Source organism: Bos indicus, chromosome 15, assembly GCF_029378745.1.
Source record: "Bos indicus isolate NIAB-ARS_2022 breed Sahiwal x Tharparkar chromosome 15, NIAB-ARS_B.indTharparkar_mat_pri_1.0, whole genome shotgun sequence".
NCBI lineage: Eukaryota > Metazoa > Chordata > Mammalia > Artiodactyla > Bovidae > Bos > Bos indicus.
The window spans coordinates 31,629,049-31,652,723 of NC_091774.1; the positions used below are offsets into that span (position 1 = coordinate 31,629,049).

The 23,675-nt window shown below is 46.5% G+C and overlaps 1 protein-coding gene across 2 annotated transcripts in view; it reads left to right on the forward strand.

The window, feature by feature from the left end:
• The window catches only part of GRIK4 (glutamate ionotropic receptor kainate type subunit 4), a 500,430-nt gene that overhangs the window by 136,867 nt on the left and 339,888 nt on the right, over window positions 1-23,675 (forward strand). For both annotated transcript variants that reach the window (XM_070803553.1, XM_070803555.1), the window contains exon 2: window positions 23,332-23,463. In XM_070803553.1, coding sequence (XP_070659654.1) covers window positions 23,382-23,463 — 82 coding nt within the window. In that variant the 5' untranslated portion in view covers window positions 23,332-23,381. The remainder of the gene's footprint in view (window positions 1-23,331; window positions 23,464-23,675) is intronic.

Consider the following 23,675-nt stretch of genomic DNA (forward strand, 5'->3'; position numbering starts at 1 on the left):
TGAGGACACATGTGTATGTATAGTAATATACACTTGGTGCATACATGCTAAGTCACTTCAGTCGAGTCAGACTCTTTGAGACCCCATGGACTGTAGCCCAACAGGCTCCTCTGTCTATGGGGTTCTCCAGGCAAGAATACTGGAGTGGGTTACCATGCCCTCCTTCACGGGATCTTCCCAACCCAGGGATGGAACCTTTGTCTCTTATGTTTCCTGTATTGGCAGGCAGGTTCTTTACCACTCGTGCTACCTGGGAAGCATGTATGATGTCAATATATAATATATGTATGTATGGTGTGTGTGTGTTTGTGTGTGTGTATCTCTGTCCTTCAAGACCAGTGTAAGGGCCTCTTTCTGACCATGCCTGCGTAGCAGTGGGCACCCTTTGCATCCTGCCAGCACTTCCTTACACCTTAGCTGTGTGACTGCACTTCCCAGCCTGTGCCTGGTGACCGCTGTCTGCACCTATGTCCCTTTGAAAGATCGTCTTGTGTCCTAGTAGCTTTCTGTCCACTGGCAGCTCATGACTAGTGAGTGCATACTCAGCATGTAAGCTCCTGCTTAGTTGCACAGTTGTGTATGACTCTTTGTGACCCCATGGACTGCAGCCCACCAGGCTTCTCTGTCCTCCATGGGCTCCTCACCTCCATGGGCTTCTCCCGGCAAGAACACTGGAGTGATTGTCATTTCCTTCTCCAGGGGATCTTCCCACCCAGGGATCAAACCTGCATCTCTTAAGTCTCCTGCGTTGGCAGGGGGGTTCTTTACCACTAGTCCCACCAGCATGGAGATGAACAAATGAATGAACAGGAGACTGGTCTTCATACCACCAGCCTAGGTGAGGCTATTATCTACCCCAGTCACTCCTGGGTAGGGGGTTAACAACAGAGGCTACCTTCCTGTGGGGTGGGGTGCCCAGAGACAAGCCGGAGATGTTTGATGTCCTTGGGCTCGAAGCTGCCGTGGACACGCTAAGCTGCGTAGAGCTGACCTGGGTGCTCCCCCGTCCCCTCAGCTGGACTGGGTGGCCAGCTATGGTGGCTTGGAAGAGCCTTTCTTCTGGAGCCTTTCTCATCTGGCGCCTGTGTTCCTGTCCCCTGGCCTGCCAGCTTCTCCTTGGGTCTGCATGGAGAAGGAACGTGTTAAGATTGCTCTTCTGCGTGTTTAATGTGTTCCATGCCTGCTGTGTCCCCCTGTGCTCAAGTTCCGGGCAATTACCCTCCTGCCGGGTTTCGTTGCTGAGCACAGCAGGTGGGCCTTGTTTGTAATTCACTTGCACCATTAACGCTGGGTTAGCACCATAAGGGCGACTGATGCGCTCAGTGCCCCCAGCCCCAGATGCCGCTTGATAGCAGGATGTTAGATTGGCTTTGGGGGCTGAGGCATTTCTAAGCTCTTCCTGATCTGCTTTCTCCAGTTGAAAGCGACGAGAGAGGTTTCATCTATTGACAATCACAGGGTAACAACAGTCATCTGAACTAATGGGAGATCTGTACCCAAATACTGGTCGCCCCAAATCGTGGTGATTTGGCTCCGAACAGTAATACCAATAATCCTAATAACAGCTCTCAGTAATCTAAGCAACAGTGCCATCATTGAGCACTTGCTACTTGCAGGCGTACTGCTAAGATCACAGCTAATCTTTGAGAGCAATCTTAGGAATAGCCAATATTTTCTCCATATTGTGGATGGGAAAACTGAGGTTTGGCGAGGTTAGTCACTTGGCCAAGGGCATAGCTAATAAGGAGCAGAGCCCAGAGTCGTGGATCTCGGTCTGATGCAGGCACAAAACTCGAGCTGCTAGCGGCTACCTTACACTGCCCTCCTCTGGGATGAACGATGTGGAGTTTTGTGAGTGGAGGTGGGGGTCAGGTCAAGATCTCCAATTTGCCATGCTAATTTTTTTTTTTTTTTGCTAGCATTCATATTAAGATGAGTTACTGAGTATGGGAATGAGGAGTATGATTAAAACATCCTCCATAGGTTTACTTTTATTAATTAATCAACCGTACATTTATTGAGCTCCAACTAGGTGGAAAACATTGTCCTGGGTGTTTTACAGAAAACAAAGATAAATCATTCATCCGTTCAATAAATTTGAGAGATGGGGAGTCAGACATATATTCCAGAATGAAAGACAGGGAATGTAATGTTAGGGGTGGGGGCGGAGGAGGTAAGAATTAAACAACCGCAGGGATCTTACTTTCTGATTGTTGAACCATGATTGGCAGTTGGCAAAATCTACTGCAATAAGCATCACATATAGTGTCTCCTTTAATCTTTGAACAACCCCGTGGAGAAGACAGTGCAAGTAGCATGTTTCCAGCTTTATGGGAAATTAAGGCACAGAGGGGCTTCCCTTGTGGTTTAGTGGTAAAGAGTGTACCTGCCAAGCAGGAGACATGGGTTCAATCACTGGGTCGGGAAGACCCCGTGGAGAAGGAAATGGCACCCCACTGCAGTTTTCTAGTCTGGAGAACTCCATGGACAGAGGAGTCTGGCAGGCTATATATAGTCTATGGGGTTGGAGAAGAGTCGGACACGGCTTGGGGACTAAACAACAGCAAAAGGCACAGAGGTTTTAGGGTCTGCTGGTGGTTGCACAGAGAATGGTGGTAAAGCCAGATTGGAGCAGAGGCCTTATGACTCCAGCTCCAGACTCTTCAAGAATCTCTCCCATTAGAGCCCAGCGTATGTGCTCGGCCTAATCCAAGCTTGGTGTGGTATATGTGATGCCCTCAGTCCTACTGAGGCTGATTCTGGAGCTGCCTGGGGCTCTACTTTCTTTGCAGACCCAATGCCTGGCTGCTTAGAAACTTTCTTTTCCCTAAATCTGTGGGAAAATTCAGGGCCCTAATGTTCAGGCTGTACAGGGTCCGCTCCCTTCAGGGTCGGCTTCCCCACGTTCACATCCACGCACATGTGGCTAAGTGCCCATTAACTAGCCTCGCTGCTCTCCAGGCCACCTGGCACACCCTGGTCTCATCAATTTCCTTAAGCACAGCTCCGGTCCTGGCCCTCCCTTGACCAGAAACTTTCAGTGGCTCTTTATCGCCTGGAGGATAAAGTCCCTGCTCCTTAACCTTGGCATCGAAAGCCTTCTAGAATCTGACCCCAAGGCTTATCTCTCTCTGGACCCCACAGACACCATGTGCTCCTTCCAAGGTGGGCTACTCCCTGTCCCCGGGACAGCTCCTCTTGCCTTCTGCAGTGAGTGCCTGGAAGGTTTCCCTTCCTGCACAGCACATACCTCAGGGCGCAGCACATGTCCTACATCTTCCAAGAATCTGGTTCCAACTCTCCAGGCCCCAGGAGGCCTTTCTGCCTCTGTCTTCCCAGCACTTCTTCCTGTTTGCTGATGAAGGCTGCCCTGTCTTGTGACAGCTGCTCCATTGCTGTCTTGCACCATGAGTTTACGAGGGGTGCTGCTTAATTTACTTTTCCCACAAGGACATCTGACTTTTCCAGTAAGTTCCTTGAGGGCAGTCAGCCCACCTGAGAGTTCTGAGAGCCTGCTGGTGGTGCTCAGCACAGTGCTGGGTCAGCCCCAAGAGCCCAGGGACACTGGTGCAACGTAGCAGGGTTGTCAGGATCTGAGAGGTTCCTCCCCCCACCCCACCCCCGCACCAGCTGGTACTTACAGCCTTTCTCTCTCCTTCTGGCAACTGGAGCTGGACTTTCATGGTTATGTGCCCGCTTCATCTGGGCCCTTGTGGTGGGGGAAGTGTTAAGTCTAGAGACAGCCCCCTTGCTTATCTAAGGAAGTCAAGGATTTCCCCAGGGGAACGTCAAAAGCCTTCAGCCTCTGGGCTTCAACCCCTAGCCTCTCTTGGCTCTGCCTGAGTTTCTGAGACATCCCAGGCCATGGTGAGGAGAAGCGATGAGGCTTTGACAGGCTGGATGAGAACTACTATGTGTGCGTGCTGAGTCTTCTCACTCGTTTCCAACTCTTTGTGACCCAATGGACTGGGTAGCCTGCCAGGCTCCTCTGTGCATGGGCGTCTCCAGGCAAGAATACTGGAGCAGGTTGCCCTTTCCTTCTCCAGGGGATCTTCCCAATCCAGGGATAGAACACATGTCTCTTATGTCTCCTGCATTGGCAGGTGAATTATTTACCATTAGCACCACCTGGGAAGCCCAGGAGCTACTGTTGCCTGTGACTAATGCGGAATCCCGGGGCAGCTCCTGGAGAGAGTGTTCTCTGCATCCCTGACCCCTTCAGAGATCAGGTCAAGGCAGTGGGGCCCCCATTCCCCTCCCCATCTCTCCTTCCAAGGAAGGACCCTCCTCTCACCTAGGGCCTGGGATCCTGCTAAGAACCAGAGCTGTGAATGCATTGGTGTGTCTTGGAGGTGCTGGACGTGGGCTGGGTAAGCATGGAAACTGCAGGTAGGCTTGGGGGCTGTGGAAGCAGCAGGAGAGGAGGTGCTGGGGTTAGCCTGTGTCTGGCCAGGGACTGTGGTCTGAGAACACACTCTGGGGTCACCTCTGAACAGTGGCTCTACTCCTGCTCTCCTGGTAGCCAGAGCACCTGGGCCGGTGACAGTTGGTCCAGTGAGACTGTGAGAGCCCTGAACGGGCCCAGCAGTCACTGAGCACTTGACCTCGAGGTGTTGCGTGTGTGCATTCTCAGTTGCTCAGTCATGTCCGACTCTTTGCGATCCCATGGACCATAGCCTGCCAGGCTCCTCTGTCCTTGGGATTCTCCAGGCAGGAATACTGGAGTGGGTTGCCATGCCCTTCTTCAGGGGATCTTCCTGACCCGTGTTGTTAGCCTTACTCTACAGAAGAGGGGGCGCAGGCTCAGGGGTGAAGTAAGCCTAGGTCTTAGAGCCAGTCATTGAGAAAGCTGGAATTCTTTATTGTTTTTTTAAATTATTAACTAGATTTCTTAATTGAAAAAGTCATCCAATCTTTAGCTTAAAATGCAAACAGTAGAGAACACTTCAGAATGACAAGCGAGTCTGCCACCTGCCCTGCCTGCAGTTCTAGGACCTTCTTTGCAGGGGGCAGTTGTCCAGTGGCAGTTTCTGTCCTCTGCCCCACACAGAGCCTGGTGCCAGGCCTTCCCCAGGTGGATGGCCATCAGTGCTGATGGCACTGGGTGGAGGAAGGGGCTGGAGGGGACTTCCAGGCCGTTTCCAGAGCTTGCAGTGAACTTGGGTGATGCCAGCAGAATAAGTCAATCACTTTGCAATTTGAAGGGGACACCCACCCTCACTGTGGAGAAACTTTTCATCTTTAACCTAGATGTTTTATCAACTGTGCTGTATAGATGGAGAAGTCTTGAGGCTACTGTAAAAATAAGACTGAAAACCAGAAGCAGAAGGCTTAAGTCCAAATCCTGAGAACACCAGAGAACTCCTGACTCCAGGGAACATTAATCGACAGCAGCTTATCAAATGCCTCCATACCTACACTGAAACCAAGCACCGCCCAAAAGCCAACAAGTTCCAGAGCAAGACATACCATGCAAATTCTCCAGCAACACAGGAACACAGCCCTGAGCTTCAATATACAGGCTGCCCAAAGTCACTCCAAACCCATTGACATCTCGTAACTCATTACTGGACATTTCATTGCACACCAGAGAGAAGAAATCCAGCTCCATCCACCAGAACACTGACACAAGCTTCCCTAACCAGGAAACCTTGACAAGCCACCCGTACAACCCCCTCCCACCACCCCCCCCACAGTGAGGAAACTCCACAATAAAGAGAACTCCACAAACTGCCAGAATACAGAAAGGCCACCCCAAACACAGCAATATAAACAGGATGAAGAGACAGAGGAATACCCAGCAGGTAAAGGAACAGGATAAATGCCCACTAAACCAAACAAAAGAGGGAATCTACCTGATAAAGAATTCCAAATAATGATAGTGAAAATGATCTAAAATTTTGAAATCAAAATGGAATCACAGATAAATAGCCTGGAGACAAGGATTGAGAACATGCAAGAAAGGTTTAACAAGGACCTAGAAGAAATAAAAAAGAGTCAGTATATAATGAATAATGCAATAAATGAGATAAAAAACACTCTGGAGGGAACAAAAAGTAGAATAAGAAGAGTAGTAGAGGCAGAATAATAATAATAATATAAATAAGTAGAATAGTAGAGGCAGAATAAATAAGTAGAATATTTATAAATAAATAATAAATAAGTAGAATAGTAGAGGCAGAAGATAGGATTAGTGAAGTAGAAGATAGAATGGTAGAAATAAATGAATCAGAGAGGAAAAAAGAAAAATGAATTAAAAGAAATGAGGACAATCTCAGAGACCTCCAGGATAATGTTAAACATCCCAACATTCGAGTCATAGGAGTCCCAGAAGAAGAAGACAAAAAGAAAGACCATGGGAAAATACTTGAGGAGATAATAGTTGAAAACTTCCCTAAGATAGGGAAGGAAATTATCACCCAAGTCCAAGAAACCCAGAGAGTCCCAAACAGGATTAAACCCAAAGCGAAACACCCCAAGACACATATTAATCAAATTAACAAAGATCAAACACAAAGAACAAATATTAAAAGCAGCAAGGGAAAAACAACAAATAACACACAAGGGGATTCCCATAAGGGTAACAGCTGATCTTTCAATAGAAACTCTCCAGGCCAGGAGGGAATGGCAGGACATACTCAAAGTGATGAAAGAAAATAACCTACAGCCCAGATTATTGTACCCAGCAAGGATCTCATTCAAATATTATGAAGGAGAAATCAAAAGCTTTACAGACAAGCAAAAGCTGAGAGAACACAGCACCACCAAACCAGCAGTCCAACAAATGCTAAAGGAGCTTCTCTAGACAGGAAACACAAAAAGGTGTATAAACTCAAACCCAAAACAATAAAGTAAATGGCAATGGGATCATACTTACCAATAATTACCTTAAACATAAATGGGTTGAATGCCCCAACCAAAAGACAAAGACTGGCTGAATGGATACAAAAACAAGACCCCTATATATGTTGTCTACAGGAGACCCACCTCAAAATAAGGGACACATACAGACTGAAAGTGCAGGGCTGGAAAAAGATATTCCACGCAAATAGAGACCAAAAGAAAGCAGGAGTAGCAATACTCATATCAGATAAAATAGACTTTAAAACAAAGGCTGTGAAAAGAGACAAAGAAGGACACTACATAATGATCAAAGGATCAATCCAAGAAGATATAACAATTATAAATATATATGCACCCAACATAGGCACACAGCAATATGTAAGACAAATGCTAACAAGTATGAAAGGGGAAATTAACACAATAATAGTGGGAGACTTTAATACCCCAGTCACACCTAGGGATAGATCAACTAAACAGAAAATTAACAAGGAAACACAAACTTTAGATGATACAATATACCAATTAGACCTAATTGATATCTATAGGACATTTCACCCCAAAACAATGAATTTCACCTTTTTCTCAAGCGCACACGGAAACTTCTCCAGAATAGATCACATCCTGGGCCATAAATCTAGCCTTGGTAAACTCAAAAAAATTGAAATCATTCCAAGCATCTTTTCTGACCACAAAGTAAGATTAGATCTCAATTACAGGAGAAAAACTATTAAAAATTCCAACATATGGAGGCTGAACAACACGCTGCTAAATAACCAACAAATCAGAGAAGAAATCAAAAAAGAAATCAAAATATGCATAGAAATGAATGAAAATAAAAACACAACAAACCAAAACCTGTGGGACACTGTAAAAGCAGTGCTAAGGGGAAGGTTCATAGCAATACAGGCATACCTCAAGAAACAAGAAAAAAGTCAAATAAATAACCTAACTCTACACCTAAAGCAACTAGAAAAGGAAGAAATGATGAACCCCAGGGTTAGTAGAAGGAAATAAATCTTAAAAATCAGGGCAGAAATAAATGCAAAAGAAACAAAAGAGACCATAGCAAAAATCAACAAAGCCAAAAGCTGGTTATTTGAATGGATAAATAAAATTGACAAACCATTAGCCAGACTCATCAAGAAACAAAGGGAGAAAAATCAAATCAATAAAATTAGAAATGAAAATGGAGAGATCACAACAGACAACACAGAAATACAAAGGATCATAAGAGACTACTATGAGCAATTATATGCCAATAAAATGGACAACTTGGAAGAAATGGACAAATTCTTAGAAAAGTACAGCTTTCCAAAACTGAACCAGGAAGAAATAGAAAATCTTAACAGACCCATCACAAGCACAGAAATTGAAACTGTAATCAGAAATCTTTCAGCAAACAAAAGCCCAGGTCCAGACGGCTTCACAGCTGAATTCTACCAAAAATTTAGAGAAGAGCTAAAACCTATCCTACTCAAACTCTTCCAGAAAATTCCAGAGGAAGGTAAACTTCCAAACTCATTCTATGAGGCCACCATCACCCTAATACCAAAACCTGACAAAGATCCCACAAAAAAAGAAAACTACAGGCCAATATCACTGATGAACATAGATGCAAAAATCCTTAACAAAATTCTAGCAAACAGAATCCAACAACATATTAAAAAGATCATACACCATGACCAAGTGGGCTTTATCCCAGGGATGCAAGGATTCTTCAATATCCACAAATCAATCAATATAATACACCACATTAACAAATTGAAAAATAAAAGCCATATGATTATCTCAATAGATGCAGAGAAAGCCTTTGACAAAATTCAACATCCATTTATGATAAAAACTCTCCAGAAAGCAGGAATAGAAGGAACATACCTCAACATAATAAAAGCTATATATGACAAACCCACAGCAAACATTATCCTCAATGGTGAAAACTTGAAAGGATTTCCCCTAAAGTCAGGAACAAGACAAGGGTGCCCACTTTCACCACTACTATTCAACATGGTTTTGGAAGTTTGGGCCACAGCAATCAGAGCAGAAAAAGAAATAAAAGGAATCCAAATTGGAAAAGAAGAAGTAAAACTCTCACTGTTTGCAGATGACATAATCCTCTACATAGAAAACCCTAAAGACTTCACCAGAAAATTACTAGAACTAATCAATGACTATAGTAAAATTGCAGGATATAAAATCAACACACAGAAATCCCTTGCATTCCTATACACTAATAATGAGAAAATAGAGAAATTAAGGAAACAATTCCATTCACCATTGCAACAAAAAGAATAAAATACTTAGGAATATATCTACCTAAAGAAACTAAAGACCTATATATATAGAAAACTACAAAACACTGGTGAAAGAAATCAAAGAGGACACTAATAGATGGAGAAATATACCATGTACATGGATTGGACGAATCAATATAGTGAAAAGGAGTATACTACCCAAAGCAATCTATAGATTCAATGCAATCCCTATCAAGCTACCAATGGTATTTTTCACAGAGCTAGAACAAGTAATTTCACAATTTTTATGGAAATACAGAAAACCTCGAATAGCCAAAGCAATCTTGAGAAAGAAGAATGGAACTAGAGGAATCAACCTGCCTGACTTCAGGCTCTACTACAAAGCCACAGTCATCAAGACAGTATGTTACTGGCATAAAGACAGAAATATAGATCAATGGAACAAAATAGAAAGCCCAGAGATAAATCCACACACCTATGGACACCTTATCTTTGACAAAGGAGGCAAGAATACTTTACAATGGAGAAAAGACAATCTCTTTAACAAGTGGTGCTGGGAAAACTGGTCAACCACTTGTAAAAGAATGAAACTAGAACACTTTCTAACACCATACACAAAAATAAACTCAAAATGGATTAAAGATCTAAACGTAAGACCAGAAACTATAAAACTCCTAGAGGAGAACATAGGCAAAACACTCACCGACATACATCACAGCAGGATCTTCTATGACCTACCTCCCAGAATATCGGAAATAAAAGCAAAAATAAACAAATGGAACCTAATTAAAATTAAAAGCTTCTGCACAACAAAGGAAACTATAAGCAAGGTGAAATGACAGCCTTCAGAATGTGAGAAAATAATAGCAAATGAAGCAACTGACAAATAACTAATCTCAAAAATATACAAGCAACAACTCCTGCAGCTCAATTCCAGAAAAATAAAAGACCCAATCAAAAAATGGGCCAAAGAACTAAACAGACATTTCTCCAAAGAAGACATACAGATGGCTAACAAACACATGAAAAGATGCTCAACATCACTCATTATCAGAGAAATGCAAATCAAAACCACAATGAGGTACCATTTCACACCAGTCAGAATGGCTGTGATCCAAAATTCTACAAGGAATAAATGCTGGAGAGGGTGTGGAGAAAAGGGAACCCTCTTACACTGTTGGTGGGAATGCAAACTAGTACAGCCACTATGGAGAATAGTGTGGAGATTCCTTAAAAAACTGGAAATAGAACTGCCTTATGACCCAGCAATCCCACTACTGGGCATACACACCGAGGAAACCAGAACTTAAAGAGACACATGCACCCCAGTGTTCATCGCAGCACTGTTTATAATAGCCAGGACATGGAAGCAACCTAGATGTCCATCAGCAGATGAATGGATAAGAAAGCGGTGGTACATATACACAATGGAGTATTACTCAGCCATTAAAAAGAATACATTTGAATCAGTCCTAATGAGGTGGATGAAACTGGAGTCTATTACACAGAGTGAAGTAAGCCAGAAAGAAAAACACCAATACAGTATACTAACACATATATATGGAATTTAGAAAGATGGTAACGATAACCCTGTATGCAAGACAGCAAAAGAGACAGCAAAAGAGACTCCGATGTATAGAACAGTCTTTTGGACTCTGTGGGAGAGGGAGAGGGTGGGATGATTTGGGAGAATGGCATTGAAACATGTAAAAATATCATATAAGAAACGAATCACCAGTCCAGGTTTGATGCAGGATACAGGATGCTTGGGGCTGGTGCACTGGAATGACCCAGAGGGATGGTACGGGAAGGGAGATGGGAGGTGGGTACAGGATGGGGAGTGCGTGTACACCTGTGGCGGATTCATGGTGATGCATGGCAAAACCAATACAATATTGTAAAGTAATTAGCTTCCAATTAAAATAAATAAATTTATATTAAAAAAAAAAAATCTTCCTATTTAAAAAAAAATGAAAGGGACACCCAGGTGGTGCAGTGGTAAAGAATCTGCCTGCCAATGCAGGAGGCACAAGAGATGTGTGTTTGATTCCTGGGGGCAGGAAGATCTTCTGGAGTAGGAAATGGCAACCCCCTCCAGTATTCTTGCCTGGAAAATTCCATGGACAGGGGAGCTGGGTGGGCTGCAGCCCATGGGCTTGTGAAGAGTCGGTCAGAACTGAACACGCAGGCATGCCACTTATTTTGCTGTGGACCTTTACTGTGCAATATCTAGCTTTCCTATCTTCTTTACTTCTGCCTACTGCACCCCCCACCCGCCAGCCTTAGGGGTGCTGGGAGCGAGGGGCCAGTCCTGGGCCTCCTGGAGGAATGCATGCACCTTGGAATGGCTGCCTTCTCTCCTGCTCTGGCAGGGACTTTAAGAAGACAGGGCCTTACTTCCTGCCAACAGTGTCTGAGACGCTGAAAAGGCTGATGTGTTGATGAGCTGACCACGTGGGTGAGATGGAACCTGGCCAAGGGAAGGGAGCTTGCGTCTGTGGCCCAGCCACTCTTAGGTCAGGACGTGCTTCCTTATCCATAACAGTTAGAGTGCTGTCCTCTGGCTTTGACCTCAGCAGAGCTGGAGATTGTCTTCCATCATACGTGAGTCTATAATAACCCATCTCTGGCTGCAGATGGTTAAACTCAGATACATCTCCCACCCCCATCCTTGTCTTCTCCAGGCTACAGAACCCAACTCTTCCCACATCTCTTTATGGAAGTTTGCAGTGCACACAGCCTCGTTCCTAGGCTTCTGCAGGGCAGCCCCTCTCCTCCCAAACACCCAGACAGAACCTGAGCAAGGGAGGGAGGGCTGGGTTTACGTGGAGGTAATTAGGATGCTGTCCTTTACAGCAGTTTCTCTCCCCATCTTTCTCCCCGCTTGCTCTATTCCTCTGTGGAGGCTCCTGCAAGGTCTGTCTGCTTTAAATGTGTTCCAGACGGCTCCACCACTGGGCTATTTTCTTTCAAAGCCTCAACTCACATGGTCTCTGCTAGGAGCTTGGCTCCCCAGGGCCTATCCTGGTGGCTTCAGATAAATGCCAGGGACATTTTTCACCATCCAAAGCCAGTCTGGACTCCACATCCGACCCAGGGATCCTCTTCCCATCTCTCATGGCTCACCTTGACTGCTGGGTCCATCTTCTCACCTCTAACCACCTCCTTTGCCATAGAGAGGAGATTCGGATGCTGTGGCCTCCTCCCTTTTCTGTGAAGGATGCTCAGTCCAGTGTGAGTTTCAGGAGGGCAGTTGGCTGTGGATGCAGAGCCTTATCCTGGACTTTGGAGCAGAGAGAGACTGGGGATGCCTAATGAGAGGGACTCACAGAAACACAGCAGATTCAAAGAGAAGGTGCTCCCAGCTTTCTAGCCTCGTGGGCTCCCTGCCATCTCCGACACTCATGGCGCAGCGCTCCACCAGAGCCTCTGGGTCTCCTTTGCTGTGTTGTTGCCTCTGTCTGGCTCCTCTCCTCCCTACTCACCCCTGTCCCCTTCAAAGAACCTGGCCAACTCAAGTCAAACATTTTATCCTTAGCAAGGCCTTCCCCTCTGGCTACGTGAGGACCCCACCAAACACTCTGTAGTAGCCTCTACTTTCCCCCCACCATCTGTCATTATGGCATCTAGTTACCTAGATATGGATTAATATCTCCTCCCTAGACTGTAAGCTCCATCAGGGCAGGAATTGGACACTGCCTGTCATCCAGTAGGCACTCAATAGAAATATTTGTTGAATGAATGAAGTATAAATCATGTAGTGGTATTAAGTCTAGTTTATGCTTGGGTTTCCTAGGTGGCGCTAGTGGTAAAGAACCTGCCTGCCAATGCAGGAGACGCAGGAAACCTTGGTTCAATCCCTGAATCAGGAAGATGCCCTGGAGGAGGGCACAGTAACCCACTCCAGTATTCTTGCCTGAGAAATCCCATGGACAGAGGAGCCAGATACAGTCCACAGGGTTTCAAAGAGCCAGACACAACTGAAACGACTCAGCACGCATGCTTTGGCCAGTCTAGTATAAAGGAAAAACAAACACCAATTCTTTTTAGACAGCACTTCATTCACCTACAACGTAATTCTCCAGCTATTATCTCCTCTGAGTCTCCTAGCAACCCCGAATGGCAGACGGTGGGAGTGTAGTTCCCCATTTCACCGAAGAATAAATGGAGGCTCTGAGAGGTTAAGAGATGGGCCTGAGGTCGCACAGCTTTCCACCTCCAGCGTCTGCTTTTTCTCCTGTGCCAGGCTGAGTCTGAGTGAGGAAGTGGGGCTGACTCTTCAGGGAAAGGTTCTAGGCGGGGCTGACTTGGAGCAGCATTTCGGAAGTGAGAGGGCTGTGGATTAATCTTAGCATGAGGCGTGGGAGGTCGTCTCACTGGGAGAAGATGTGGCTGTGGTCCAGGGTGCCTTGGATGGGATGAGGGAGGGGCCGGAAGTTCACATTCACCGATTGCATTACTCCTAAGATCTCTCCCAACAGCTTTTCAAGGGAGGCCTCGCGTCACCCATGGTTTATAATTGTGGAAATGAAGCTCTTAGAGGTTAAGTAACCAGCTTAAGGAAGCAAAGTGACAGCTGAGACTGGAAACCAGGGTTGTCATCTCTTTGTTTAGAGGTGGATTGAGTGCTTTGGTCTGAAATAGACATTCGAAGTGGTTTGGAGGGGAAGGCAAACTGGGGTCCCCCCAGCTCACTCATTAGTGCCCAAGAATTGGGACCCGCTTCCGCAGTTGTGTGTCCTGAGTGCTGGCAGACACCTCCAGGGGCCCTGCTCCTTGGATGCCTCCCCTAAAGTCAGGCTCAGGCAGGACAGTCCTTCCACTTTAGTTTATCCTGATGCGTCAGACCTGGTCCAGCTGATGCCAAGCCTCCCTGGCTGGTGTGCCATATTGTAACTCATCACAAACTCCTGAGAGCGTCTCCTGGTAGTAAATCCTAAAGGCTGAGGACGTTGGGGCTGATCGTTTTGCCAAAGGACACTCCTAGACTCATTCCTGTGTTGCTGGCTCCGCCTGCCCCTGATCTGGCGAAGTGTGCAAATGGGCCCAGGTCTATTTGCATTTCTCATCTTCTTCAACATTGTGATAATCACTATCATCACATTTTAACACCTCCTCAGGTACCACTGTGCGCCAGATTCTGGGGTGCCTAGAGGAGGCAGGTGTAGAGAGCAGTGGATGAGAACGGGGTACTGGAGCCATGGCCTGGCTCTTCCACCGATGAGCTGAGTGACCTTGGCAAGTCCCAGTTGACCCCTCCACCTTTGGGGTCCTTGTCTGCTGGGGATTGGAAGGGGGATGAGTGTCTGCCTCACAGAACTCTGAGGAGCATTAAATCTTAAATAGTACTTTGCACATAGAAAGCAAATGTACTTACATATACGTATTTATTTTTGGCTACCCTGGGTCTTCGATGTTGTGCGTGGGCTTCTCATTGTGATGGCTTCTCTTGTTGTGGAACATGGGTTCTAGGTGCCCAAGTTTAGTTGCCCCACAGCTTGTGGGATCTTCCTGGACCAAGGCTCAAACCTGTGTCTTGTGCATCGGCAGGTGGATTCTTAACCACTGGACCACCAGGGAAGTCCAGAAAGCAAATATTTAGTAAATGTTACCTGTTCTCATAAAGTGCAGTTCCTAGAACTGAAGAATCTCAGAGTTTAAAAGAACCTTAGAGATCATTGGTCTGACTCTCTTATTTTACAAAATGGAAAACTGAGGCTCAGACAGGCTCAGAGCTAGTGAACACCCAGGCCCCTGACTCCCAGGACAGGATCTGCATCCAAGCATCACATACTTGTTGCCAGGGAGACGGGATGCTTAGCACATGCTGCCCATGGTATCAGGTCACAGAGGATGACTCCCCAAGGAGGCCACATGGCCTGGGGTGCCACCCCACTACCTGCACATCCCATCCAAGCTGCTAGCTGCTGTTGGGAGTTTCTCTCTGTTGGAGGAGTCAGAAGAGCAGAGAATCACACGTCCATTTGTCTTGAGGAGGCTGGAGCATCTTGAGGAGTAATCAAGATCTTGTTGCCCAGAGTCGAGAGCAAACCTGTAATTAATCTGGCTGCCCCTCTGATTTCCTTTGTCCTCCCACCACCAAACATTCTCTAGTGGCTGTCAGCCTCCTCTTGGACCCACCCCAGAAAATCAGAATTGATGGTGTAATAGCCTTATGGGGATGAGAGAGACCAGCAGAGGGACCGCTGACAAGTCAGGAGAGGAGAGGTCATTTAGCACAACTGGGTCAGGGAGTCTAGACGCCGTTTACTGTGGGACATGAGGAGCTGTAGTTGGGCAGTGTCTGTCTGTGCCTGTTAACCAGTATGGGTTGAGAGTCAGCACACATTCGTGGAGCTTCTATTCAGGATGAGCATCATAACAAACGTGTCAGGAAGATACATGCCAGAGAGATGATGCTCCCCTGCCTTCCAGGAACACACAGTCTGGAACAGAGAGAGAGCATCAATACATGCAAGTTAAACAACCATTCATTTATTCACTCATTTCTTAATGTTTATTTATAACGGCATTGCACTGGGTGCTGTTCTAGGTGCTGAAGGTGTAACAGTGAAGAAGAAGGCTCTGCTCTCACGGAGCTTCATTCAAAAATACAAGCACCAGGGCTTCCCAGGGGCCTAGTGGCTAAGACTCTGGCTACCAATGCAGGGGGCCTGGGTTCCGTCCCTGGTCAGAGAACTAGATCCCACATGCCACAACTAAGACCCAGCACAGCCAAAATAAATAAGTAAAAATAAACATTAAAAACCTTTAAAAAATAAAATACAAGCACCAGAGAGAGGATTAGAGACATTGAGGTCTGAAAGAGACAGGAGAGGATTTTCTACCTTGAGGAAGCAGAGGAGTCTTGAGATGCTGAAACAATGGAAATTAGGTGCCCCCTTTGAAAAAAACTGGGGACCTCTGATCATTGTATTAAAAAGCAGAGACATCACTTTGCTGATAAAGCTCTGTAGAGTCAAAGCTATGGTTTTTCCAGTAGTCATTTATGGATGTGAGAGTTGGACCATAAAGAATTCTGAGTGCTGAAGAATTGATGCTTTTGAGTTGTTGGTGCTGGAGAAGACTCTTGAGAGTCCCTTGGTCAGCAAGGAGATCCACCAGTCCATCCTAAAGGAAATCAGTCCTGAATATTCATTGGAAGGGCTGGTGCTGAAGCTGAAACTCTGTAGCTTGGCCACCTGATGCAAAGAGCCGACTCACTGGAAAAGACTCTGATGCTGGGAAGGACTGAGGGCAAGAGGAGAAAAGCGGGAGCAGAAAATGAGATGGTTGGATGGCATCATCGACTCAATGCACATGAGTTTGAGCAAACTCTGGGAGATGGAGAAGGACAGGGAAGCCTGGTGTGCTGCAGTCCATGGGGTCACAAAGAGTTGGACACGACTGAGTGACTGAACAGCAACTGATTTCTGGCGTTTGGATCAGGAAACATCCTGGATAGGTAAATGCTGAAGCAGGGATGAGACCGCAGAAGCCTCAACCGCCAGTCTGATTCCACAGCACATCTCTCAAGTGCTCATAGGGCAGGATGCAATCAGTGTGTGGGGTGATACTTCCTGTGCTGTGCAGGTGGGGGCTGAAGGGCTGGAGCAGGAGAGCTGAGCGTGCTCGTGGAGGAGCTGCACCCGAACACTACATTTTCTTTCTGGGCAAGGACTCTGAAAGTAACTCATTAGGAAATAATTCACGCCCACAGAGCCTTTTCCATGACTATAACCTGACTGAATTATTTCATAATTTCAACAGATATTTTTGAGGCTTCCCTGGTGGCTCAGATGGTAAGGAATCAGCCTGTAATGCAGGAGACCTAGGTTTGATCCTTGGGCTGGGAAGATCCCCTGGAGGAGGAAATGGCAACTCACTCCAATATTCTTGCCTGGAGAATCCCATGGACAGAGGAGCCTGGCGGGACAGTTCATGGGGTCATAAAGAGTTAGAAACCAGTGAGCGTCTAACACTTTCACACTGTGGGGCAGCCTGTGCTAGACACTGGGGATGCAGGTGGAAAATTCTTACATGTTCCCTGCTCTCCTGGTGCCAGTCACCCCATGAGGTAGGCATTCATATCCCCATGTTACCAATGAGGAAACAGGCTCCAAGGGGTGGAGCTGCTCAGGAGGTTCCCTCCTTAAGGAGCACAGCAGATCTGACCTGGCCTCCTTCCGTGCTGGGCCCTAACTGTGCACTTGTTAGGGTTGGCATGAGTGCTCTAGGGTGTCAAGAACAGCGTTCTCAAATTGCCTGGGAAAGATCTATCAGAGGCCTTCAGAAATTAGAAGCCATATTTGTATCAGCCTGCTTTGGACTTAAATTCTGCCAGTGCCTTTGTATTCAACTCTAGTTGAACGAGGAGCCTGGGATCTGTGATCACATGGGGTTAGACGGTCTTGAATCTGAACTTCAGCACGACTGCTTTAGTTGCATGACCTTGGGTTAGTGATTGATCCTCCTTGAGCCTCAGTTTCCACATCTGTGAAGTGGTATGCAATATCATCTTATAGAGTTAGTATAATAGCCATGAACAGTTAATTACTCTGAGAAGTACAGGATAAGCATCTTAGCATCACTCCTCCTAATGATTCTGTGAGGGTGCTTTTATCATTGAGCTTCCCTGGTGGTTCAGTGGTAAATAATCCGCCTGACAATGCAGGAGACTCAGGTTCCATCCCTGGGTTGGGAAGATCCCCTGGAGAAGGAAATGACAACCCACTCCAGTATTCTCACCTGGGAAAGCCTGTGAACAGGGGAGCCTGGAAGGCTACAGTCCATGGGGTTGTAAAGAGTCGAACACGACTTAGTGACTGAACACGGACACATTTCTATCATCCCCATGTTATGAATGAACAGGTTGAGGTTCGGAGAAGTTAACTCACTTGCTCATGGTGTATAGCCGCTGTATGACAGTGCAGGACTCAACTTGTGTAAGAACTGTGGCTGGCAGTCCAAGCCCCAACCTCAGAAGTAAAGGACAATAAACGTTTCCCTCCCCTTTTCAGTCTTCTTGCCTGGGAAATCCCATGGACAGAGGAGCCTGCAGGCTACAGTCCATGGGGTCACAAAGAGTCAGACACGACTGAGAGGCTAACTTTTCACTTTCACTTTCCTCCTTTCAACATATATCGACATGATGATCCTATGCCTGGATCTAGAGCATTCTGTCTGCTTAGATTGTTTGTATTAACTACAGTGAATGTACAAAACATAAAACGTACAAGTCAGACTGAGAATTTATTTCAACTTGGCATAAACTCAGAAAATGCCTTTTGACTCCCTCTGTTCATTGATTTCATTCAGCCAGTACTAATAGAGCACCTACTGTGTGCCAGATAGTGTGCTGGTGCTGGCTACGGTCCCGGCGTCACAGCTGACAGTTCTGTGGGGAGACAGGAGGCATCATCATGAGCAGAGTACGTGTTCTAACGAGGAATGTTCCAGATGTGGTAGCAGCAGATGGGAAAGGGATCACAGAAAGCCTCAGAGGGGAGGTAATGCAGTGAGCCTGGAAGACACAGTGTGCAGGCCATCACGGGGCGAGACTGCAGCCTGTGCACAGGCAGAGGGTGGGTGCTGAGGCAAGTTGGAGATTGAGCTCTGCTGAGGATCGGCTGCAGTGGAGTTGAGGGTAAAGACAAGAAGACAGGAACCAGAGCTTCCCTGGTGGATCAGTGGTAAAGAATCCTTCAGCCAATCAGGAGACTCTGGTTTGATCTCTGGTCTGGGAAGATCCCACATTCCATGGAGCAACTAAGCCCGAGTGCCACAACTATTGAGCTTGTGCCCTAGAGCCTGGGAGCCCCAACTACTGAAGCCCACGTGCCCTAGAATCTGTGCTCCGCAACAAGAGAAGCCACTGCAATGAGAAACTCTCATACCGCAATTAGAGAGTAGGGTCCGCTCACGACAGCTAGAGAAAGCCAGCAAAGCAGTGAAGACCCAGCATGGTCAAAAATATAAAACAAAAAAAAAAAAAGCAAGAAAGAAAGAGGAACCAGATCTTGAAGGGTTTATCTGTTGGAGTTACGTTTGCCTTTGATTCTTGATGCAGTGGAGAGCTGTGGTAGACTTTGGGGCTGGGGTGTGTCATTATCAAGTTCGCAGTTTGGTAAGAACTCCCGGATGCTCGTTCAGGTGGCTCAGATGGTAAAGATCAGGTGACTCAGATGGTAAAGAATCTATTTGCAATTCAGGAGACCCGGGTTTGATCCCTGGGTCAGGAAGATCCCCTGGAGAAGGGAATGGCAACCCACTCAAATATTCTTGCCTGGAAAATTCCATGGACTGAGGAGCTTGGTGGGGCTGTAGTTCATGGGGTCACAAAGAGTTGGATACGACTGAGTGAATAATACTTTTATTTCACTTTTCTGGCCACTCACTGGAGACCCAATGGAGAGGGAAAGACCAGAGGGAGAGAGACGGAGATGGCTGCTATCACAGAGTCCTGGTTGTTGCTGGTGGATGTCTGGACTGGAGCAGGTTGATGGTGATGGAGAGAAAGTGACGGAGCCATTGGGACTTGGTGACTGAGTCGATGTGGAGTGTGGGGAAGTAGAACTCTACAGTGACTCTCTGCTTTCTGACTTGGGTGACTAATGGATTGTGGTGCCATCCACTGGGAAGGAGAATGTAGGAGGAGAAACAGATGGTGGGGTTGGTGGAGAGGAGTCCTCCTTTTTAGGACTAGGTGTGTCTGGAGGGCTGTGGGACGTCCAGGTGGAGATTTCAGGAGGCGGCTATCTCAGTATAGGTGTTCTGGGCTTGAGATTCTAATTTAGAAGCCACACCATGCCAGTGGTAATAACTCATGGGTGGAGGTGGAACTCTCTAGGGATGATGTTAGTGGGAAAAGGGGCTGGATGCTCTATTGCTAGAAAAAAAATTTATCTTTAAATTATGGAAATATTTTCAGTTGATAAAGGCTATGTCATTAAGTTCTAAGACCAGATTCATATAAATTGAAAATAAGACCTCAACTTTCCTTGTGTTTTTGGATAAAGAATTCAGAAGCTTCACGATCTGCTCTCATACGCAAACAAGTACGTGACAGACGACTACCCAGCGGAGTCTGAATCCTGGCTTAGCCCTGGCTTTCCCTAGTAACAGCTGTGTTACCTTGAACTAGGCACCTTTCTTGAGCTCAGCTTCCTTGTTAGTAACAGAACTTGTTTTGTGATTAAATAAGATAAAGATTATGGAAAAAATTTTGCAAACCCTTTTGCTTTACCAACTTGTGTCATGTTGGTGCTTTTTATTCCTGTAAGGTTTTGGGGAAGATTATTTCTCATCACTTTGCCCAAGAGCAGCAGAGGACCTGAGCCATTGTCCTTACATGTGGTCTCCAGGATCAGCCAGCCTTTGGGGTCATGAATAATGGCCATCAGGCTTCATGGATTGAGTATAGTTCTGTCATCAAATAAAATTTACACAGGCTAATCTGACACCTATTTAGCGGTCTGCATAATAATTATTGTGCAGTGGGCTGACCAGGCATAAATGGAAGGCATTTGACAGAAACGATTATATTTAGTATTACTTTTATATAGCCTAGCAAGATTTTTACGGTTCTTCCATCTTTGACAGCCTATTCATTTTCCACTCGATGCGAATTTATTGAGGCTGTAATATATGCCAGGCACAGTTCTGGGCCCTGAGATGACAGAGAAACAGGATTTCTGTTCCAGCCCCACCTCCACTGAGCTTGAATTCTAGTGGGAAGACAGTCACTCCATAGTCAACCTTACCCACAATGAGTAAGAACGCCAAGCTTCCCTTGAGATCATGGTTGCTTTCATCTCTTCCTGCACTAACACCCATGAATTAATATTTAGTTAAATTTATTTATTTGGCTGCATCATTATTTGGTCTTAGCTGTGTCATGTGGAATCTAGTTCCCTGACCAGGAATTGAACCTGAGCCCCCTGCCTTTGTTGTTCAGTCGCTCAGTTGTGTCCAACTCTTTGTGACCGCATGGACTGCAGCACTTCCTTGTCCTTCACATCTCCCGGAGCTTGCTCAAACTCATGTCCATTAGTCGTTGATTCCATCCAAACATCTCGTCTTCTGTCATCCCCTTTTCCTCCTGCCTTCAATCTTTCCCAGCATCAGGGTCTTTTCTAATGAGTCAGCTCTTCACATCAGGTGGCCAAAGTATTAGAACTTCAGCTTCAGCATCAGTCCTTCCAATGAATATTCAGGATTGATTTCCTTTAGGATGGACTTGTTTGATCTCCTTGCAGTCCAAGGGACTCTCAAGAGTCTTCTCCAGCACCACAGTTCTTCAGCACTCAGTCTTCTTTATGGTCCAGCTTGGGCCCCCTGCATTATGAGTGCAGAACCTTAGCCAATAGAGCACCAGGGAAGTCCCAGCACCAGTGAACTAAAAGACAAAGATTCTGAGCCTGATTTGCCAACAGCAAAGTTGTCTTTGCTCCAGTCTTTATCCTTTATTTCCCTCTGTCTCCTTATATCAGTCAGTGGCTTGAGACCTTCCATCCATTGAACAAATATGTCTTGTGCACCTATTGGTATAAGTAGCCTCAAGGGATACAGCAGTAAAACTGGGAGTGGTCTGGCCCTGGAGAAGCCCACGCTGAACCCAGAGAGACAGGGGCAATAGAGGAAAACATTTTGCCATCAGAGCCACTAGAGGCTGCTAGGAGGGGGTAGAGAGGCACCCGATTCTGGCACCTGGCAAGGTGCGGGGAAAGGAGCACACTCCAGGCAGAGGGGCGGAGTTGTGTGCAGGAAGATGCAAGGTGCTGGCTTAGGCTGCAACATGAGCTGCCGTGGGAAGGGGGGATGTCATAAAACAAAAGCTTTACCAAGTGTAATGCACATACACACATACAGAAAAGTGAACATTATCATCAGCATATATACAGCTCGACTGATTTCACAAACTGAGCACACTTTGCTTAGCATCTGGAATAAGACACAGGACATCACCAGCATCCTCAGAAGAACCCCCGTGGCCCATTTTGGTCACCACCCTCCTGCAGGGGTCATCACTAACTGGACTTCTTATAGCACACGGTGGTTTTGTCTGCTTTTAGATAGAATCATGCGGTAAATGCTCTTTTGTACCTGGTTTCTTCTACTCAACCTTATGTCTGTGAGATTCATCACGTAGGTGCATGAAGTTGTTGACTGTTCGTCTTCATTTCCAAGTTGTATTCCCTTGTGTGATCGGACACTACATTCCTCCATCCTGCTGCTGGACATCTGGGTAGCTTCCAGTTTAGGGAAATCCAAAGAGTGCCCCTGTGAACATTCTAGTATGTCTCTGGTGAGTGTATCACACATTTCTATTAGAAATACCTATGGAGTTGCTGGATATTAGCATACATGTTAAGCTCTAATAGACCAGTTTTCCACAACAGTTACGTCAAGTTACATTCCCAGTGACACTGTAGGAGGGTTCTAGTTGCTCCACATCTTTGCCAACACTTTGTAGTATCATTTTTCTAAGGCGTTCTGGTGAGTGTATGTTGTTTTAGTCACTAAATATTGTCTGGCTTTTTTTGTGACCCCATGGACTAATCCTGCCAGGCTCCTCTGTCCATAGGATTTCCCAAATGAGAATATTGGAGTGGGTTGTCATTTCCTTCTCCAGGGGATCCTCTCAACTCAGGGATTGAACCCGCATCTCCTGCACTGCAGGCAGATTCTTTACCGCTGAGCCACCAGGGAAGTCCTGGTGAGTGTATAGTGATAACGTATTGAGATTTATAATTGCATTTTCCCTAGTACTTTTCCAAGTGTGCTCCAAAACTTTGGATATATTGTTAGTGAAATGTTTGTTCTAGTCTTTTGCCTATATTGGAGAAGGAATTGGCAACCTACTCCAGTATTCTTGCCTAGAGAATCCTGTGGACAGAGGAGCTTGGTGGCCAGCTGTCTATGGGGTTGCACAGTGTCAGACATGACTGAGCGACCTCACTTTTCACTATGAAGCATTTGGCCACAGTCACACTGCCTGCCCCTGATTTGATGGGGATGAAGGTGGAGGATGGCTTTAGAACCTGAGGCTTCTGTGAGCCTGGGCAGAGTGGGGAAGGCAAAGGCCTGGAGCCGGCCTGGAGCTCCCCCACAGGCACAGGGGTTCGGGGAGGGAGCGTCAGTCCTCCTCACTGAGGCTGTCCACTCGGGGAGGCTGCTGTGCTGGAGGGGTGGCTCCCAGCACGGGGACTCACGCACTTCTCCCCCTCCCCCGCAGAGTTATGTCATGCCCAGACCAGTGGAGGGCTCCATGAGGATTTATAGAAGATGCCCCGAGTCTGGGCGCCTTTGGTGCTGCTTCCCACGTGGCTCGTGATGGTCGCCTGCAGTCCACACTCCCTGAGGATCGGTAAGCGCTACCCCTGTGGCACCCTGGGGGCAGCCCAGCCCTGGGCGATGCCCCTCCTGCACCCAGGTGTCTGCCAGGCACATCTGACCCTGCACTGCCCTCCTGAGTTTGGCTGGGGCAGGGGTGGCAGTGGTGGGGCAGCCGACAGGCCCACAGCTATGATCTGCTCAAGCTGCCTGGCTCCTCTTGTGATGAAACTAAAGATTCTGATA